Source organism: Aplidium turbinatum, chromosome 5, assembly GCF_918807975.1.
Source record: "Aplidium turbinatum chromosome 5, kaAplTurb1.1, whole genome shotgun sequence".
NCBI classification, from domain to species: domain Eukaryota; kingdom Metazoa; phylum Chordata; class Ascidiacea; order Aplousobranchia; family Polyclinidae; genus Aplidium; species Aplidium turbinatum.
In genome coordinates, this window is record NC_137476.1 from 275,306 (window position 1) to 297,553 (window position 22,248).

The 22,248-nt window shown below is 39.7% G+C and overlaps 1 protein-coding gene across 1 annotated transcript in view; it reads right to left on the reverse strand.

Moving 5' to 3' along the window:
• Positions 1–11,297, reverse strand: part of LOC145770143 (uncharacterized) — a 79,972-nt gene extending 68,675 nt beyond the window's left edge. Inside the window, exons 1-8 of the mRNA XM_082581729.1 lie at positions 11,165–11,297; positions 7,645–7,741; positions 7,286–7,341; positions 6,202–6,531; positions 5,210–5,332; positions 3,711–3,828; positions 1,504–1,655; positions 647–834 (exon numbers count right to left, since the gene is read on the reverse strand). Of these exons, the coding sequence (XP_082437855.1) occupies positions 647–834; positions 1,504–1,655; positions 3,711–3,828; positions 5,210–5,332; positions 6,202–6,531; positions 7,286–7,341; positions 7,645–7,741; positions 11,165–11,268 (1,168 nt within the window). The 5' untranslated portion in view covers positions 11,269–11,297. The remainder of the gene's footprint in view (positions 1–646; positions 835–1,503; positions 1,656–3,710; positions 3,829–5,209; positions 5,333–6,201; positions 6,532–7,285; positions 7,342–7,644; positions 7,742–11,164) is intronic.
• Between the last annotated feature and the right edge of the window lie 10,951 nt (positions 11,298–22,248).

The following is a 22,248-nucleotide window of genomic DNA, read 5'->3' on the forward strand; positions in this document are numbered from 1 at the left end:
CTCATCCAAACAGTTACACGAAAGCAAGTATTGCACTTTTAAATGGCAAATTGACACAATGAAGAAGAAGGAAGGTAAAAATAAAAGAACGAATAGGGACCCAAGAAATGCAAGAAACAAATAATAATGACATTGAAGAAAAAGTTAAGTGTTGAATGTCTCTTTTATTGCTCTTGATTATTGAACAAGTATTTTTTGCAAGTTTCCCTGAACAATTGCAGCCTTTTTTCATGTGTTTTTTTTCTTCATATTTTGGGATAAATTGTCCCATACAGTGATTGCCATGCATTTTAAACTTTAGATGACATCAAACAAACAACGAAGCATTTTCTCAAAAACAAACTTTGAGCAGCTGATTTCTGATGAAATTATTAAAGATAATAAAACTTTACAGCACTACTAAGCCAACCTGCCCATGAAACACTGGGATATGTGACTCATCATTCTGAAATTTTTATTACATTTCTTCATATCCTCCTCAAATAACTCCACTGAAGTTATCTTTTGATTTCTAACCAGTTGTTCTATCAAACTCTTGTTTCTGATTCTTTGATGAAGAGTAGCAACATGCAAGAAACTAAGAAATGAGAATATGAATATTTCCACAACAATTGGAAACTTTAAAAACCAACTATCTACGTCATACCTGGAACGTCCAAGTTCTCCACATCTGGATAATCGGTTGGTTTACGGATGTTGTATCCTGATTTGCCGTCGTAATAACCAGCCTTCCCACCAACGTAACGGCGCACCAGAAGCGTCGCGTAACTGGAAATCTCTCCTTTGTGGTTTTGTGCAGACACGCGATAAGTGCCTGAGTTTTCTAACTGCGCCCTGGAACGTAGCAAACATTTTAAAAACGGCACAAAATTAGTTTATATAAATGTGCTTACTTTCAAATAATATTTCGTACACTTTCTAGACATGACTTGATTAAAATTAATTTAATTTACGACTTACCGATCTAAACTTTTGACGTAATATCAAGGTAGACGTCAATCAATCAATCATTAGTTTACTAGGCAGAAACAGGAACTGTACATTTTCGATATATGCAAATTATATGTACACTGTAAGGAGAAGTTGCAACACTTGGACTTCTTGGGCTTTAGGCTTATTTAGAGTGGTAATATTTATTGATCGAATCTTTATCCTCGGACTGGGAAAGCTTTTTGCAGAGCTTAATCCTGGCGGTTTCGCATACTTGTAGAGGCTTTGAATCACTGACGCAGGGCCGATCACCGAGATTGACAGAGTGAAGTTTTCCAATTGTTGAAGTCTTGTTGCCGGGGAATTATTCCATCCATAAGATGCCGCTGAATGGAGAGCAGTTACTAGAACGTGTTGCTCAAGCGCACACGCCGTGAGTAGAACCAGCGCCGCTTCATCTTAAAGCTTCTTCATTTTAGAAGTCACGCTCTAACCAAGTGAGCTATCGGGGGGATAATATCAAGCAGCTAAATTAAAATATGCATTGTATTTTATTTTTATGCACAGACTTACTGAAATATTTCCAATGTGTGAACTCCAAACTGACTTGAAATCCTCATTTTCCCAGGTTGCAGCATGCTTGTTTCTATGGCAACCATGTTGTGGTACCACGTCACTTTTGGAGTGGGGCTTCCCCGGATGGTGCAGGTAAACTTGATGTACATCTGCAACACAACTCCGCTGTTGTGTTTAGATGCATTTCCAAAATACTCACTACCTATAGGTAAATGAGTTACAATAGATTCTAGTAAAATGCTGCATCAGCGTTCTAGTAGCTAAAATGCTAGATAAGTGGTAAGATAATATGTCCGGCTGTCCTGTTTTCACTTCACAGAGGGGCAAAAATAGTAAACAAAGAAACTAAACATTGAAGTTAAAGAAACGAGGACTCTGTGGGCTTGGCACAGTAATGTGGACAGAGAGGGTCCTAGCGATGCTTTGAGCATGGGGCAAGGATGATATTACGGTCTCGGAAACCTTTTTAGGGAACTCTGAAGAAACCACCGTTTATCGTTTCATTGTAGTATATCTGCATCCAGTTCTTTCGTTTTGAGGATGGCTGCTGCTTTTGAAAGAACTATCTCTTTCCTCTATAATTGCAATAATATCCCCCCCCTTATTTATTTATTTTTTTAAGTGGTATCAATAAATTAAGACCAGATCCTATCAATGACTTCTTGCACGTTATTGCTTTGGGTCGGCACGGGGAGGTCAACCAATATTTAGGTTGATCCTTGAGAAACTTCGGATTCTACGAAACTGGATCAGATCTTTGCTTGAGATCGGAGCCTTTGCTGACTAGAATGTGAAATGCCCAGGAATTGGATCCTTGCTCGTGAAGACTGGAGTGTGAAGTGCCCAATAATTGGATCCTTGTTCGTGAAGACTAGACTGTGAAATACCCAAACAGAGATCGGATCCTTGCTTGTGAAAACTAGAGTATGAAATGCCCAAGAATTGGATCCTTGTTCGTGAAGTCTAGAGTGTGAATTTCTCAAACAGCTCAAACAGAGATCGGATCCTTTCTCATAAAGACTAGAGTGTGAAATGCCCAAGAATTGGATCCTTGTTCGTGGAGACTAGAGTGTAGAGTTCCCAAATAGGGATCGGATCCTTGCTCGTGAAGACTAGAGTGTGAATTTTTCAAATTCAAATCGGATCCTTGCTTGTGAAGACTAGAGTGTGAAGTGCCCAGGAATTGGATCCTTGTTCGTACAAACTAGAGTGTGAATTTCCCAAACAGAGATCGGATCTAAGAAAAAATAGGTTGAATACCTTTAACATATTAACGTCCACCTTGTAGAGTACAAGTCAATTCAAAGAGAAACAAGAATTCATTAGCTAAACTTCCATGTTTGATAAACTACAGCATTAATAGTTTTCAAAGTTTTTCTGGTCCAGCTTGAAATTATCGTGTTGCAGATGTCGATTTCGGGTATTAAACCCTCTTAAGTACAACTTTATAAACAGCATAGTACAGTAAAATTTGCAGCAGTTCACTTTAGAAAATGACAAAATTGTTATGTGGTTGCCAAGAAACAAATTAGTCTGCGAAATTAGTCTACGAGCAGTAATAATGACAATTTTTATGCAAATTATGAAGGTAATTGGGTCAAACAATGTTCAAAGAAAATACATTAAAAAGAAATCGGAAATTTAAGAGATCGGATCCTTGCTCATAAAACTAGAGTGTGAAGTGCCCAAACAAGGATCGGAACCTTTATCGTGAAGACTAGAGTGTGAAGTGCCCAGGAATTGGATCCTTGTTCGCGAAGACTAAAGTGCGAAATGCCCAAATAGGAAGTGGACCTTTGCTCGTGAAGACTAGAGGGCGAATTTCCCAAATAGAGATCGGATGCTTGTTTTCGAAGACTAGAGTGTGAAATGTCCAAATAGGAATTGGACCCTTGCTCGTGAAGACTAGAGTGCGAATTTCCCAAATAGGGATCGGATGCTTACACGTGAAGACAAGGTTGTGGTGCACAAATAGGAATTGGATCCTTGCTCGAAAAAACTAGAGTGTGAAGTGCCCAAAAGAAGTCAGCTACATAAAAAACCTGGATAAATCGAAGTAGCACATGATGCCACACCACAGCATGGGGTTAGGGTTAATTGGATTTATTTATGGTTAGGATTAGGTTTAATTGGTCGAATTTTAGCGATCAAATTTTTGAAGATATTTATACGATTAAATAATTCACAGTAAGATAAAATATCACCTTTTCCCAGATTACGTGTGACCTCAGTTTCATATCAAACATTGGAGCTTTGGAAAATTGTCGATTACCCTCGATGTCATCATCCGCTGTTTGTAGGTTCATTCCTCTGGTACGATATCTGAGTACATGCAACAATGGGCTAGAATTCCCAAACTTTTTCTATTTGCGTACCATTTAGCAATTTCATCCAGTATTTGCGTACAACTTAAGCCACAATCAGAAAAACTTGAAGAAATACAATAAAAGGCAAAAAAGTTTAACGAATTTTAGCACAGCGTTTCGACTAAAAGATCTTAATATTAGACTAAATATAAGTACAGTAAGCTGTTGAGCTGTCGGATTAGTAGAAGACCAATAAATAGGGTGCTCTACTACTGCTATAGCAGTATACTGTCAGTAACAACAATGAAAACTGAAAAGTTTAGGCTTTCTGTTAAACAACTGAGGTGAGAGGTTCTCAAACTGTGCGTCGCCACGCCCTTGGTGCGTAGTTTCAATTTTTCAAGGGTGTCGCACAATGATCCCCCTTCGTATCTAAACAATTCCATAATGAAGCGTCCACAGATATTCTTATCCCCTGACATGTGCAATTGTGCAAGAGAATTCATCATTGCGAAACTGTTGCAATTGCTTATAATTTAACAGTCACTTTGCGCAATTCTACAGTAAATTCCTTTCGTGGCGAGACAAATAAAAGCTAGAGACAAATAAAAAAAGACTGAAATTCTTATCTCTGGGTGCGTTGTAAGCAGGTTTTGGAGTTGGAGCCCCGAAGCCGCGCATTTTCAACGAAGCTGGAGCTCTACGTGAAATTCAAGTGGAGCTGGAGTCGGAGCTGGAACCAGTTATTTTAAAGATAGCTCCGGCTCGGATGAATTTCATAAGATGCTACAACCATTGGCTGAATTTACATAATTTAACAGCAGCCATTCACGAAATTAAGAAAGTGTTTGCGTAATCAGACGTCGAATTAACCAATATGTTTTGAAATGCAGTTCCACATGACATTTTGAAAAAAGTACCTTAAATTTCATAAAGTCGTGTCATTTTTCAGCAACAGTTTTTGACGTGATAGAGCCGGAGCCGGAACAGTGGTATTAATAAGCTCCGTAGCTGGAGCAATTTAAAATTTACGTCTGTTCCAAAGCCCTGCTGATTGTAAGTCCAACAAAAATTAAAAAAAAAGTCCCAGCGAAAAAAGTTTAAGAACCACTGACCTAGATGTTGAGTCGTAAACGCTTGAATCTCCTTCGACTAAAATTAATTATGACACAATAATGCACACTGAGTAATCTGAAAGTTTGCGTAAATTTTATCATTTTATTTTAACTACTATCAACCGTGGACGTCCACATGTCGACTAAAGTGAGTTTCTCCAGTACCATTTGAAAGACCTTCGCAATGCACAATGTGCATTCCCGATATCTTCCACTTGTGGAAATTTTTAGCCAAACAGTGTCTTCGTAATTTGATTCACATTGTTTCATCATAATACTAACTTATACTTTTGATTTCTCAACTTCTGAACGTCATCTTCATCTTCTACAGCAAATTGTTTCCTTTTTGCAATGTATGACGTCATTTTACGCATGGCTTCCTCTTCTTCAGCGTCATCTGTTGGCCTGCAAAACAAATTTCTAAGTTTTGTTGATGTTTACATATTTTGGATGAGTTGAACAAACAAAATAGCATGTGGCATGCCAGATAGCATGTGGCATTGTGGTATGCCAGATATCAATTTGTTCAGCGCAACTGCAGCTGGCAGTGAGTAAACTTCCCTGTTTAGAAATAAAGAAAAGTTGAATTGAAAAGTTGAATTGAACAGTAAACCAACGCTTCTTAGCTACAAATGGTTTGTAAGAGGTTATTATTCAACTTAATTCAATTTTATTTTTCATTTCTGGCGCAAAAATAAAAAGAACGATAATGTGAAAACACAAATTTGGTACTAACAAAAGGAAAAAAATGGCAAAACCAAAAGATTTAAAACATGCATCGTTCAAACAGTGTTTGAAAGTTAATATTTTTAAATTGTACCGCCACCAAACCTACTTATTAGGAGTTAAAAGTTAAAATGAAAAGGACAAGAACTGTCACTCCCATAAAAAAAACAACAAACGACAACTTATTACGATGTAAAACTTAAAGTGAGTTACAACTGCAGAGAGAAATCCATGAACCTTGCCATTTTTTGGTACAGTCTAGTGAGCAGTCGTTACAACTGCAGAGAGATAGCTGTAAACTGACAGAAAATACTTTTTATCATCTCGTTAGAAAGCAAGTTTAGTTGGTTTCGCCAATTGTTAATCTCACATTCTCGTGACAGTGTAGCGAGGATTTCCAATGCGTCAAGTATCACATTTGCCATGAGAAGTCTCTAAAGGCAACAACGAACCCGCAGTAACACAGATCGTGGATTCATAATATTTTTGATATAACAATTGGTTTACTATAATGTTCAGTGAGAAATGAGAAAAAAATGAACATCTACCTTCTCGAAACAAACATCTCGTAGTTTGGTGTATCAGCGTCATTGAAATCGCGTTTTCGCGGTCTTTCATTTAATTCTCGATTTCTCTCCATTGGTGGCGTTGTTCCTCTAGAACACCCCAATGATCTTGTCGCTCTTTGTTGGTTGTATGACGACATCCTTGTGGCCTCACGTGGTAATGACGTATCTTGATCTACGTTATCGGATTCGTCATAGTCAATTGGTGATTGAGACATCATACCTCGGCGGGCTTTATAGTACGCGTCATCTTCATCAAGTTCGCCACAAAACGCGAGAGCCTGTCGCGCAGCCCCGCTCATCCGCTCTTTCCTGCGGAAACGTTTAATGTAAACTTCAAAAACACGTGGTTCCTTATTTAAATACAAAGGGCGCAAAGTTATTCACGCATCGGTGTGACGACAAATACGTTTTTTAACTTTTTTAGAAATATTTTTCTGAAAATGGGATGCATTACTAATCAGTAATCACTGTGCAGCAGTAAATCAGCCTCATTTTATTGATGAGAAATACAAAATCATGTTCACAAGGTCAAGAATAAAATAATAAAATTCTTCAAAGACTGCAGGTTTATATATTGTGGCATAACAATTAAATATTGCACTACTATGGAAACAATTAAACAAATTATATCATCGATTACTACTAGGCCTACAATGAAGAAGAAACGTAACATTAAAAAAACAAATATAGTAAATAGGAAGAGAGTCGATAACTTTTATCAAATGTAAGTTTCTTAAGTGTGGATACAACATTTAGAGCATATAATGACCAGAGTATTTCTGAAGGCAATGAAACCCTGTTTTATGACTTGATCAGAGTAACCAATTGATGTTATTGCCTGGAATGGGCTTTTCTTGCACCAAGATAGCTGCACTATTTGCAACTGCCATTAAGTTACATATTCAAGTGACGCTGATACCGATTTCGCCATGAGATATAGGAGCAACCATCCAAACAAATTGTGTTTTATTGAGGCCGAAGTATAAGGAGATATCCAAGGAACTTCATTATAAACTTACAACAAAGTCAATTCTAGACTTTGCGTCATTTTTGCCAAACTTACCGATTGCGGGACGGACTGAAGTCATATTGCGAGCGACCTCTTGTGGTTGAGAACGTCTAAGAGAAAGTTAACAATATGAAGTGTTTCTTTCAATCAAGTTTATAGAACAAGTTCATTTTTTGTTTGGATTTTATTAAAAATATTAACACTTCAATTTGCATTTGTCTAATTTTCATATTATATTTTAATGAGAGTTTTATAATTGATTGTTCGCCCAAGTACTCATCATTTGCACTCTAAGTAAAGTAAGTAAACTTCTATTCAATTCTTGTATATATTGCAGCTTCCAAGAAACATTAAATATTCTTTTTAAATCTCTGGTGAAGTCATCATTAAGTTCACTCAGATAATTTGTTTACCTCAAAAGAAGATTTTGGAGAATGTTTCACTTGTGAAAGTCTTAATGGAGAACTTGTTTGCGACATCGCGCGGTGGAAGTTGTCCTCATTTCCAAATCTAACAAAAGCAAAATTTTCAATAGATTGTGAATCTGCAAGACATAAGTTAGACCAATGCAGTGTAGGCTATAGCTTAGACATGATTTAGACTTTCTACTCTGAGTTTATTCAGGGAAATAGTTAATGCATGGAAAATTTGTTATTAGATCAAATAAATAATAACAGAAACAATGTCCAACAAAAAATTTCAAAAACTTGGATGAGCTTCTGAATGTCGGACAATGTAAAAGAAAAGCCGATGTTGCGATTCCAGGAAGATATACTTGCGATATCTGAAGATTTAATTGATCTTCATCAAAATACGCAGAAGCCCCTTAGAATGTTAGAGGATGCATGAAAACTCCTCAAAATACCCCACAAAGCCTGGAAAATTCTTGGAAGTGCTGTAGGCTACCCTAAAATGCAACGACCCCCACGATTTCTTGAAAGCGCTCTACAAACTTACATTGTCATTGTTCCGTTTGAAGGTGAGGACGAGAACGCCGTCTAGATCAAGATGATGAGATGCAAAGGACGATAGATGAACTGCGGAGTTTCAGAACTTTTTCTTGATGTATTTTAACTATTATTGTAACTAACTGTATGTGCTTATTGTAATATGTGTATTGTATATTGTATACTGTAGCCTAATGCCAAGCAATCCGAAGTTCAGCATTTTACTAATGGATTGATAAAATTTACTTTTCATGAGAAGAAGGCCTATATGCCCTTCTTCGGGCCGGGAGTGTGTTAATTTTATAATCGACTTGAATAACATGTCAAGTAGCAGCCACTTTATTCTTTGTTGTTTTAAGAAAACCTCTGAAACGTCAATCGTGTTTTCGTGTTGATAGAATTATTACGTTACTTTTACAGACATAAAGCTTGTGTTTACTTAAATCCATATATCTCTCTCCACGGAGTTAGTTGTCTATCGAATTGTACAAAAACAATTTACATTTTTAGCAATTCCTTATTCTTCCCGAAAAAACAAGTTAAATAATTGCTGTCAGTTTCTAGACAAGAGACTGGGCTTGCAGGGATTGTGACTCATGAAACGGCACCAGAATATCTGTAGTGTGTTGTTTTAAAATGCTATTTTTAACTTCTATTGCTCTAAAAAACAATTTATGTCATCTTGTGGGCTGAGAATTAATCGTTGTTTTTCATCATCCATTTAAACGTTGGCATAGCACGGCCAACGGTAATTCAACGTCTAAATGTCGTTGTCTGTATGTGAATTGTAAATACTTGGTGTAGCACAACATTTCTTCGAAGCTTTCGCCGCATCTTGAAAGATGTTGTATGAACGTCAGCGAACGATTGTTATCCGCTTGCTTTCTTCAACCAAGGCATATTACTGAAGCTATTTTTTCTTATCGTTGTCTTTATATAGCGCATCTTCTTTGTGTTTTGCAATATCAGCAATTCAGCATAAAAGGCTTAGCAAAGCGAACGTTTGAGAGCGTAGACCAGAAATTCTCTTTGAGTTTTGTATTAGCTGCATTTGGTAAAACGAGATGTTTAAATCTTAACTCTTAAAGCATAAATTGAGAAACTTTATGTTAAATATTTCTTGACCATTTACTAACTGTAAATTTTGTATTCTATTTGAATAAGATGCACTAGTAGAATCAATTGCTGTATGACTGTTACGACTATTATTATTGGATTATTGTTTGTACGGATTATCACTTCAAGCCCTGATTGCTGTCTCGGTGAGTCTGAACTATAATCACCAGCTCTATCTAGAATTGAAGTAGCCTATATCTGCCCACTAAGTTTGTTAAACGACCTTGCGACCTGCAACCTTGTGGCCGACCTTGTGACCTGCAACCTTGTGGCTGAACCTTCGACCTGCAACTTGTGATCTTGTGACCTTGTGATCTTCTGACTTGTGATCTTGCAACCTATCTGCCACAATAAACTAACAGAACTCAAGACCGTGTTCAGATTCAATCTACTTGGCTTGTTTTTCTGTCTGTTGTAGGCGCATAACCGTATTAACTGAGCGAGGCATATAATAATCCAATCCACTGTTTGGCGCCAGTGGGAAAGATATTCCTTAACGTAGAATTCGCGTCAAAATTCTACACTAAGTGAGCATCATTAGCGACGGATGAAACAAATGTTTCCTAGATGTAATTGGTGGATCACAGTTTGGTCGGAGTTGGTAGAACAAGCGGTTGCTTTTATTTAAGATTTTTTTTTTTTGCAGTTTAATAAAATTGTACTAGATACGTTCCTACAAAACCTAAAAATACCTGAATTGAAAAATGTAGAAAACGTACAAATCATAATTCATAATCACTATTCATAAGAAAACAAATTAATAGTTTTTTTGAAGAACATATACAATGGAACAAAAAATAAGAACAAGGCTAGACAGCCAGACAACCACTTTGTCTGGTCTAGATCTTTACCAGATCTGGGTCAGATCAAGTGAAAAGTCGATGTTTCGGACATTTCCAACAATGTCTGACAATGGACTTTTTGAAGTGGGCTACCACATGCCCATTTTAGAAGTGGGCTACCACATGCCCATTTTTGAAGTGGGCTACCACATGCCCATTTTAGAAGTGGGCTACCACATGCCCATTTTAGAAGTGGGCTACCACATGCCTATTTTAGAAGTGGGCTACCACATGCCCATTTTAGAAGTGGGCTACCACATGCCAATTTTAGAAGTGGGCTACCACATGCCCATTTTAGCAAGATTTGATTGAAGTTTGTTAGCTAAGTGCAATAATTATTCTGTTGTTTTTGCATTTGACTTATTGTTTATGTTATGATTGCAAGTCGCACTTGCCAACGTTTCAATTTGCTCTAAAAGTTGAATTGCCACTTTTTCAAAGACTTTGCGATATTTGGTCACTGGGCAACTGCACGCTATTCAACAAATATATGGATGAGATTCAGGCCACAAAAATGTTTACTACAATGTCTTGTCTTGAACAAAATCCAACCACGCTGCCAACAAAGCTTTAAACAACATACAACCAGGCCCGGATTTAGGGGGGGGGGCAGAAGGGGCAGTTGCCCCGGGCCCGCCGACTTTTGAAGGGCCCCCCTATGCGGAAAAAAATGTGATTTTGTGCTATTTTTTTTCCTTTTGGCCTTTAAAGTTTCTGTAAAATGCTGTGCAGTACTGGACTGATGCTACTGTAGACGTAGAGATGGTTTTTCGCGCCATAGGCGCAAAAAATTTTTTGCACGGGGGCCCCCCGATCTAAAAGTGCCCCGGGCCCCCCATCAGCTAAATCCGGCCCTGCATACAACTACAACATTGTAAGTAGAAGCTCGATTTAACAACGAACTGAATGAAGGTAGATTCATCCAACACACGAAGAATGTGTTGGAAGGTGAGGCGCTGGTGAAGAAAAATTACAAAAAGAAAGATTAATTCAAGGAATAATAAAATATATTGTTATAAATAACTCACCTGCGACTTCGGGCAAAGAAGCGCGAAGAATCGGGTCTCATCGAGAAAGTATAATCGTCGCTTTGACGGGAGAGGTGGGGGTCGCAGTGGAGATGGACGGGCATGGTGGCAACCAGATGTTTAATAATTATTACGTCAATCTTTAACAAAAGTCGCAATTGTTACACTGGGCGATACTTCACGTTGAATGATTAACTTTATTCATAACACTTGGGGCTAGTTAGCTTGTATCTTGTCATCTGTCCCTCTGATATTAAGGGACGGATCCCATTAACAACCTGAGGGGAAAAAGGGTGATTTCAGCACAACACAATGATGTGTAGGTTTACTGTAGCCAGCAGTAATCCGACCTAACCTATCCCCGTAGAGGGTAACCCACCTCTTGCTTCCGCCAGTGCTGATATTAACATTCACCTAATCGCCTCTTGGTTTTTCAAGACTTCCTTCTAGCTGCAGTGCTTGCAGAAAACCTAAACTCTTCGAGGGATGGACGACAAGTGGCTCCCGAACCCATCTTGTGAGTAACATCTGCTTTCAACAAGATGAGAATCGAAACTTGTCAACCAAGAGCCTCCACCTCGACAGCACTGTTGCAAGGGGACAATGGAAACGTTCAAACGCCCCACCATCCTGCAGCTTAACATTGAAGGCTACACAATAAGCAAGATCAAAGTTGTGAAGCAGCTTGCCTATACCAACAGGGCAATCGCCATTATCCTCTAAGAGATTCACTACACCTGTGGAGATAAGCTGGCTATTCCCAACTTTACCATCATCAATCATATTCATTATCCCAACGGCTGGCTATTTATTTCAGTCACTCATCACTACCACTATTTAAGACTACAGTTAGTTGCTTGTTTGTTTTTTGTTTAGATGTATTAGGTATTTCCTAAAGTGAGCAAAGATTTCTTGCCGAAAACGTTTGAGTTTATTATCTTGTTATTCCATTCATCATCATTATCCGTTCAGTCGTTTACGACTCTCGCTCACTCCATAAGTCATCTTTCTCCACATCTCTCGATCCCACGCAGCCTCCTTTAATTCGTGCACTCCCATACCACTGTCATTTACGATTGTGTCCAACCATCTTGTTTTTGGACGCCCCCTTCCTCTTCCTCCGCTGACCAAACCAAGCATGATGTCTTTTTCCATTGATTTCCATTAGTGCATTCTATTTGTTTTTAATAATGCTATTCAATCTCATTAAGCTATTTTCAGTCATCGGTTTATGGTATTCCCAATTACACGCTCACCGGATTTACTCTAAGCCAGGGGTTCTTAACCTTTTTTATCTCGTTTACCCCTTGCTGAATGAAAAAAGTAAAATTTACCCCCACCGTTTTGGTGGCCCCTTGTGATGTCATCGTGTCCAGTCAACCATGCGAAGAAATGCAAAACATCCTTTTTGTCTGGATTTACCTTGGCAAATATCTGAAACAAGCTGTTTATTTGCCGAAGACACGATTGTTCTTGATGGGGTCCTGTGAAAAATAATGTCTACTCAAATGTCCTAAATAACTATGATAAAAGCACACAAGAATGTTTAAGTTTTTTTCTTTTATTAATAACTGACATGCAATTTCAACAGTCAATCAGTGAGACTTTTGTGCTTGCTTTCCATGAACAATTTTGGAGATTCTAGGAACAGTCGTTGAAAGAGCTACTCGTATGTCGTATTTGGGAACTAAGCGAGATTGATGTTTTGATTTAATAGTCAACAATGAAGAGAACCCTGGTTCACACAGATATGTAGTTGGAAAAAGTATAATAACTTTACATGCACGCTTAGTCAGCGTAGGAAACTCTTCGACTAATCCACACCAAAACTTGGAGAAGTCACCATTGCACGATAAGAATTTGGAACAAAGCGTTGTTGAACATTGAAGATCAATTCATCTTTGCAAAGATCATCGTCAGCAATACTTTCTAACTTGGCTTCGAAGGGATGAGTTATCCAAAGAGCAGTAGCCTACTGTTAAAACTTTCACCTTCGAAATAATCGTCAAAGTTCTTTTTGAAGGCGGCAAGGTGCTGGCATATTTCGACTTTGAGGTCAGAAATTTCGTTGCGACTTCTGATATTCCAATCATCAAATGTTGGAAAATTTGGGTAAATTCCTTTTTGAACTCTTCTACTCCACAGATCTAATTTTGCCTGAAAGCCCTGAAATGGTAACACTTTTTCCTTGCATTTGCATATTGAGCTGGTTAAAACTTGAAAAAATGTCTGTCAAGTAAGCCAATGCACCAATAAATTTGTTGTCGCCAAAGTGCTTACTCAACGAGGATTTGCGTTCTCGAAGAAAAATCTTGATTTCACCATGTAGTTCGAAAACTCGAGACAAAACAAGACCCCTAGAGAGCAACCGAACGTCGGTGTGATAAAGGAGAACAGAGTGTTTTGATTCCATGTGATCACAAACCACTTTGAAAAGACGATGATTAAGAGCACGTGCCCTGATATAATTCGCACATTCAACCACATGCTTCAATACTGCTTTCAAATATTCTGGAAGGGTTTTACTTGCCAGTGCATGTCGATGAAGGGCACAGTGAGTAGAAATGATGTTCGGTGAGTGTTTTGTTTTTTCACCAGAGTTGTTAAGCCAGACTTAGCACCAAAGTGAACCCACATGATTCCAGGATATATTATTTTGTTGAAAGAAATTATCCATTTTTTCCAGAACATTAACCGCTTTGGTAGTCGTCCCTCAACTTTCGCACATCAAGAATTCCTCGAAAATGACAGAAATTTACATTAAGCATAAATTTGAATGAAAATCGAGTGCAACACTCCCAGTTTTTTAATAACTGAAAAAACGAAGTTTGCTTTAATTTATGATTCAGTAAATTTACCCCCTCGGAAGGTGAAATTTACCCCCAGGGGGTAAATTTACCCCCGGTTAAGAACCCCTGCTCTAAGCGGAAGCACGGCATTGCCAGGTTTGTGCATGAAAGCCTGAAGTGGACCTTTGTCGATCAATCTCCAACTGATGCCGAGATTGAGTGGGTGTGCATTTGTATCTCAGACTACAACAGCTTCAATATCTACAAGGTCCCATCCTCGCGAATGTTGTCATCATCTCTCAACGTTCCCCTCCCCAGTCTCCACGTTGGCGATTTCAACTGCCAGCACATCGACTGGGGCTACAACAACACAAGCAGCGACGGAGAATTGCTGGCTGACTAGGCCTCAACAAATCTTGTTCTCCTATTCAATCCAAAGGAACCCGCCAGTTTCCACTCTGGTCTCTGGTGAACAGGGACAAACCTTGATTTGGCCTTCGCGAGTGTCGACAGCTCTCTTCTAGACAAACGTGTGCCTGAGAACGGCTCCAACACCGGCCGTCATTCATTACCTCCCAAAAACTTGTGGCTCCTGTCCCAAGTTCATCAGTGAAGCGGCCGATTGAAATCTATACAGTCTCTTGACCAACGAGTCCACTGCAAAGTTACTCCCACCTGAAACGTGCAACGTAGACGAGGCATACATGGACTTGTGCAGCACGATAGTGCCTGCGGCTAAGGCCACAATACCTCGTGGCCGTCAAACCAGCTATATACCATGCTGGGACTCTGAGTGTGAGACTATCTATTGCTCCTACTTCAACGCCACACCTGGCACTGCTTCTAACACCGCCGTCACCAGACTACTTGAGCGGCTGGACACAAAGAAGCTTGAGCGCTGGAACGAAGCTGTCCAAACCATCGACTTCTCACACTCAAGCCGCAAAGCACGGAGCATCATCAACAACCTCACTGGGCGATCAGAAAACTCCCCTAGTCAGTGCCCGTTTCTGATAATGCCATCGCTTCCCAGCAGCTAGTGCAGAACGGGGTCTACAAGAAAAAGGACCGCAAGGCATCCCGCCTTGTTGCAAACGGAGTGTTTTCCCTGTGGCGAGTGGAAGCACCACCAGATGAAATAATATCTGAAGATTTCACCCCAGAAGAGTTCACCACCGCCCTTCGCCTAACGAAACCACACAAGTCTACAGGGCCGGAAAAAATCTGCCCTGAGCTTGCACCCCATGCTGGCCCTTCCCTCAAGTAATGGCTACCTAGGTTACTGTCTTCCTGCTTGCACCACCTTACAGTCCCAAAAATCTGGAGAATAGTTTTAGTAGTTGCAATTCACAAGCCACTAGAGGACCCACAAAGCTATCGCCCGATATCCCTCCTCTGTGTTCCTTTCAAAATCCTCGAACGACTGATCTATGCTCCGTCAATCAAATCTTAGACCCATTCCTCCCAAAAGAGCAAGCTGAGTTCCGTCGCGAAAAATCCAAGAGAGATCAGGTCACATTCTTGACCGAAGACATCGAGAATTGCTTTGAGGCAAAAAAATGGCCAGCGCTGTCTTCTAGATCTTACAGCTGCCTACGACACCGACGGCACCGTGGCCTTACTTGCAAGCTGCTACGCCTGCTTACAGACTGACACATGGTCCATATGATTATGGAACTTCTTAGAAATCGAAGCTTCACCCTCATCACTGAAAATTCACGACAAAGCAGACTGAGACGTCTGAAATATGGCGTCCCACAGGGATCAGAACCCACGACATGCTAAGAATGGTCACCGCAAAATACGCATATACGGACGACCTGGCAATTCTCCACTCCACAAAGTCTTGGAAAAGCTTAGAAGACACCTTAAGCCATGACATAATAAACACCCTCTTAGCTTATCTCCAGAACTGACGACTGAAACTGAGCGAAATCAAAAGCTGATTGTGAACTGAATGTCCTGGACAACGAAAATTCCCTGTCCTTCTACCCCAAACCAAAATACCTCGGTGTGACATTAGACTGATGGCTCACATACCGCTACCACTTGGTGTCACTGCACAAGAAACTCTCATCGCGCGCTACACTGCTCAAGCGCTTAGCAGACCCCAGCTGGGGAACGAGGGCTGACACTTTGCGTATAGTAGCCCTGGCCCTTGTCTTTTCAGGAGAGTGGGCTATATTGCTCCTGTTTGGTACCGCAGTGCTCACTGCCATAACATCGACAAGTGTCTGCGTCCCACACCATTGGACAATCTTCCCATTCTTGCTTGCAACCATCTTCTTCATTCCAAGATCTCTGCTCCCCCAAGAGAGCACCCCCGTCAACTGAAATCAATACCCATTCGTCATATCCGCTCAGGTTTTGATCAACGCAGCCAATGCACAAAACATCTCTACAGCTAATTGGGTCGGACCACAAATGGAAGTCTAATTTGGAAGTCAAACACCACCAAACTCCATTCGTTCATTCCCGATGCCGGCACCGGTCCCACAGTCCTGACCGTACATACAGGCGTGGGTGAGCCTCAACTGTTTCCGTACCGGCGTCGGGCTTTTCCGTTCAACCATGCACCAACGGGGGATGGCTTCTTTCTCTACTTGTGAATGTGGTGCTGAGGAACAGACCGCAAACAAACATCATCAACGACTGCACCATCTTCAAGTCACCTAATGAAGTGGAAGGTCTGCGTTGCTTGATTGAAGAAGCAAAAGACTGGCTGCTCTCTAGTAGTCTTCCAGCCTCAATCGTGAATCTGGGGAAGTAAAACAATAGACCTTCGACCTCAGAGGCTCTCACGACGACGAAAGGCACAACACAATGATGTGTAGGTCTATTGTAGCCTACACTACAGTAATCCGACCTAACCCATCCCTCCTCTTTTGCACCCGCCAGTGCAGATATTGGCATTCACCTAATCGCTTTTTAGTTTTTAAAAACTTCCTTCTAGCTCAGTGCTCTTCAACAGAGGTTCCGCGGAACATGAAGTGGGGTTACGTGAGTTTTTTGATGCGTCATTCCAATTTCTTTTGATCACTGCACCGCATTCACACTCCAAGCAGACCATTTTGTTAAACAAGAGGTTGAATGCAGTCAACAACCGAATAAAACATTGATTTAATTATGGCGTCACTTGCTGTTTATTGTTATTCTATTAACAAGAACGTTATTGTTGCATCACAGTCATAGAATGTTGCCCATGTAAAGATCACAGAAGTACAAGCAGACTAAGTAGAGTAGAGACTACACAGGGGTCGGCAACCTACGGCCCGCGGGCCGGATCCGGCCCGCCAAGCAAAATTATCCGGCCCGCAGCATTTTTGCAAATTGTAGTTGGCGGGCCAAAACGAACATCCCATTATTTTATGCTGCCATTTGGTTTTACATAACCGAATTAAGATTACTAAATGTTATGTAAAACTTTCGCAATTTTTACTTTTCCATATTTATCCGTAACGCTCACTTGTAATCACGTAGCCTGTGTACTTATGCCGCAACAATGCTTAGTTAGGGCATTGTCGCCATTTTGAATTTCCTTGATATTCTTTCTCTGCGAACTGCATTTTAGAGAGAGCGACGTTGCAGGCCTGACAGATAGTTTGATAGATTTGAAGTTTTAAGAATTAGTTTGTTTGAAGGTTGATAATTTAGAAATATGTGTAGCTTAGGAAGCAGGAATTGGCCTTTTTAGTGACAGCCAGTCCAGACTTTTAAATTACTTTATTTTTTAGAGTTATAATTTACTCCCAGTTCCATTTTTCCGTTTTTTTCAACAAGTGATTCTTGTCTTTGAAGAATTTGCTGCTTGTTAGAATCCACCAAGCATAGGAAATTATCACAAAGCGCCTTTGTACCCGCGACCTATCGATCACGGGTCGCTTTGTTATAGTAAACTAGGTTTGGGGCAAAATTTAGCTTAAGCTTGCAGAAGGTAGCATCAAGGTACTTGGCAGTTTCACCTTGAAGTCCGGTTATATTAGCCTATTTACTGCATGCTGGTTGCAGGCTACATGAGTTGCGTTAGTAATAGTCAATTAACCGTATATTTAACGGCAAGTTGAGAACACAACTTACTGATGACCACTTGCAAGATGTTATGATTCTTGCCTCATCCAACCTATCACCTGACCTTCAGAAACTTTCTAGCAGGAAACAACATCAAATATCACATTAATGTTGTGCTGTCAATAAATAAAGTACTTGGTGTTTTTCGTTACCAATTGTTACTAATTTTCTTTATATTAATCTATATAAGCCTATAGTAGCTAAATATGGAGATACTCTGATAAGAACGCCAATTTTAACAATATTATGAAAAGTAAAGAAAACGGAAGTGCAAATGGAAAACTTGTACGGCCCGTTGACATCTGCGCAGTTTTGTTTTGGCCCGCGACTGAAGAAAGGTTGCCGACCCCTGGACTACAGACTTGAGCTGCTGTTGAGTGTTGAGCCTTTGTGAGAATAAAGTAAAAGCAGTGTTTAACCAAATTTTTGTTAGTGGGGTTCCGTGACAAACGCGAAAGTACATGAGGGGTTCCGTGTTGACAAAAAGGTTGAAGAGCACTGAATCTAGCTGCAATACTTGTTTCAGGCAAATGCCGACACTATTCACTCTTTGAGGCAAACTAAAAAAATGGACTTGGAATGAAATTGAAACGCCGACGTCATTAAAATATAGCAAGACCTGCCAGACCTGGAGACTTGTAGCTTCAGCTGCAAAATTAACAAAACATAAACCTGCGATTAAAATAGCTTGACATCATCTCTGAAACAAACTTAAAGCTTGTTTTTACACCATCGGCAGCCGAGATCGCTCATTTATATTTGCATGAAAGCTCTACTCTGATGGTTCTTTGGGCAATATATTCTATAATCCCTTGAACTAACCACAGAGGCGTTGTTTGCCGCACGCATTCGGAACACCAAACCGAACTAAACAAAGACGATGGAATCTTTAACGCGATGACATCACCTAGCTTTATGGGGCATGGCAAATGTCAGCTGTTATCGCCGATGTATCGCAGAGCATCGCTTTGGTTCTAACGTTTGTTCAACGTTTCTCGACGTTGCGTGGCGATGAGGGTGCTGACAACACAAACGCAAATAGAAACTCAGGCAATGCATTCTCCTAATCAACTGTTACGTCATAATGATGTCGAATCTACATTCTTGTAGTCGCTTTCCAACTTTCGCGCCAAAGTCTGGAGCTATTATCTCTGCAATGTAGCTTGAGATGTCAGAGTTGCTGATTAGATTTGCTGGAAATAATAAACATCTGTTCCAAAGCAATCAGTTGCAGGCAAGAATATAGTTCAGTTCATGTGGTTAGTTCTCTTTAAATCTCAACAACCCAGGTTTCTTATGCCGAGCATGTGACTGTGTCTTGCTACGACACTAATAAACACACCGCACAATAATAATGTCATGGCACAATGATAATATCTTGAGTTATTCATTGTTGTCTCACAATAATTCAGTTTGAAGCAACTTTATATTTTCTACCCCGTGGTCGCATTATTGGAGTTGTTTCTCCTTACTAGTTGTCGCAATAAACGCAACCGGGAGCATCACATACTTTTGGGTATCACCACCAAGAACCGAACCTGGTCCTAACACAGTTAATGCGAATGACCAGAACCATGCTGCCACTGTGCAAGCTCAAAGCACTGCCACAGCTACACTAATGTGTAGCCCCAGGGGACAACTGACGTAGACGTCGCAACTAAAGTAAACGCTTTTCAAAAATGTCTTAATCAGCCTATTGGTGTTAACATAAGTAAAAGTAGGTTTGCAGTTGTTCAAAGATCTCGGTCATATGTCTACAATTTGTATTATATTTTATGTACAACAAGTAGACTTAATTGTTTACATGTACCCTAACATGGCTTTGGATTTTGATTAAAAAGAAATAATGTGATGGTGCTCAGAATACTGAAATTTTGAAACCATCGAGGAAGTAAAATTGAAACTGTGACAATTTCGGGAAATTTCGACAAAACTCATCAATATCTATGTAGGTACACTTTAAGTCGTAGAAAAGTATGAATTAGTATTTTACCAACACTGACGAATAAGTGAATTGTAGCAAGTTGAACTGAAGCAATTCTTCTGTTGTGTTGCAAAGATATTAATAAAAACTGCGCATCACAAACATTGAAATAGTGAAGAGGTTCTCTTGATGCAGATAACGTGTAAAAACACAACTTGCATCATTAACTGTATTTTCAAATCATAGGAACGTTATCAACATGCGAGCTTTTGTCGATTGTAGTGGAAATCTTTATCCTCAGAAGCTCTCAATCCCAGTCACCTAGATGGACAAAGTGAAGTTTCAGCGCTCAAAGTGTCGTTGCCTGCAAAATATTTTATCCACTAGGTGCCGCTGAATGAAATGTTGTTATTGAAATGAATTGCTCAAGCGCACATCCCGAGAGTTGAACCAGAGCCGCTTGATCTTGCCTGTTCAAAGACTGGCACATATTCATAAGTGGTACAGGGAGGACCAATTGAAGAAAACATGAGTCTCAAGGTCCTGATTTGTGTCAATCTCACCGCCATGAAACAGCTCACCGCCGCCATAAAAGTCGTAGTCGTAGTTGAAAAGCGTTTTTTTTTAATAGGCAAAACTTTAAATTTTATTCAAATTTGTGAAGTAGTTTACACAATTATATTTCAATCAATCAATGCCATAATAACCTCCAGTTATGAACCAAGCAGATATGATTGGGTTGAATACGTGACAAATTAGTATCAATTCATATTAAGCATTGTTGTGGATTTGACACCTGTCAGAAGATCCTTTATTTTCATGACAAATTAGTTATTTAATAAGCTTGTCACTCTCATATTCACAATATTCCAGTAGACATATCCTTAGTAAGGCACATTATAGTGTTTGGTGGATACTTGCAATGCAGCTTGGTGTGTCACTGACACTCGAATCCATCGCTTTATGCCTCATCTAGGTATGGACCTGTCCCGCCCAACGTGACCTATGGGTCAAGTTAAACAGAATTCAAACAGGAGTTGGGCTTTTGCATTCCAATATTATATGGGGTCTGGCTCCCTCATTCGCCTGTAAATGCAGCGCAAAAGAACAAATTACTGAACATGTCGTTCTTGATTGTTCTGTTTAGAAAGCATCAAATGGAATGAATAGTAAGCGATGCCAACACTGAACTAAGCTACAATAACATGGCTTTCTATCACCCTGGAATTTGAAAAACTCGTTTCATAGAAAAGTGGAAGACTGCAACTTACTAAGAAATGTGATGATTTGGTACCAGGAAAAACACATTACGCGTCCTACAAGCAATTTTATTAGCGAAGCGTTAAACAACAAAAGAATATGCAGCAGCAGGAAAAGTATTAGGGAAATTTAACAATAACTACATTTCACTTTGTTCCAGCCATTTTTAGCACATCATGCTTTTTTGGCCCATAATTACAAAATTGCATTTTCCCTTGCATCAATTTGGACAAAACGAACATAAACACTGAAGAAAAACCTGCACAGAGCAGCGAGATAATTTATGCAAAACTGTTGAAACACAGTAAAGAAAATTAAAGATATCAAGTGTTATGGGAAGGTGATTATCAGGAACCCCAGGCAGTGAAAAAATCTTCAACAAAAGTAGCCTACAAATTGCTATCAGGTTCTGCAACCATGCTTGGATCGGCTGATGGTTGGTTTTGAATCTTTATCCTCGGACTGACTAAAGCCTTGATAGGTTATTCCTGGTAGTTTCGCATACTTGTAGAGTTCAATCTGTCCGACTTCATTATTAACGTCATCAAGCAGACTGCTGACGTTGCAACTCCAATAAAGATGCAGCGTCGAGAGAAAGAAATCAAAAAGCTGTTTATTTTAAATCAAATTGTTTGTGTTTACCTTTCCGTGACGTCATTAAACCAGGAAATTTCGAGATATGTGACGTCAATTTGGGAACCATCTGTTTCAGGGAATCTTCTGAATTCTGAAATTCCCCAGGATTTTTTCTGGCTTTGTGAACATGCATGCGATCAAGAAGATGACATCACAATCGACGGTTTTGTAAACATGCATGCGATCAAAAAGATGACATCACAATCGACGGGGCATGTTCGAGCAACAATTTAAAGTTAAATTGATGATGCAACACAGACGAAAAGATATAAACTATGAATTTAAGGCCATTAGTTATTCTGTGCAATGCAAATAGTTTGCCACTAATTAGCTAATTACCGTTTGATATGAAATGATCATGACAACCAGAACAAGGTAACAGCGAATCAAATCGTTTCTTCAACGTT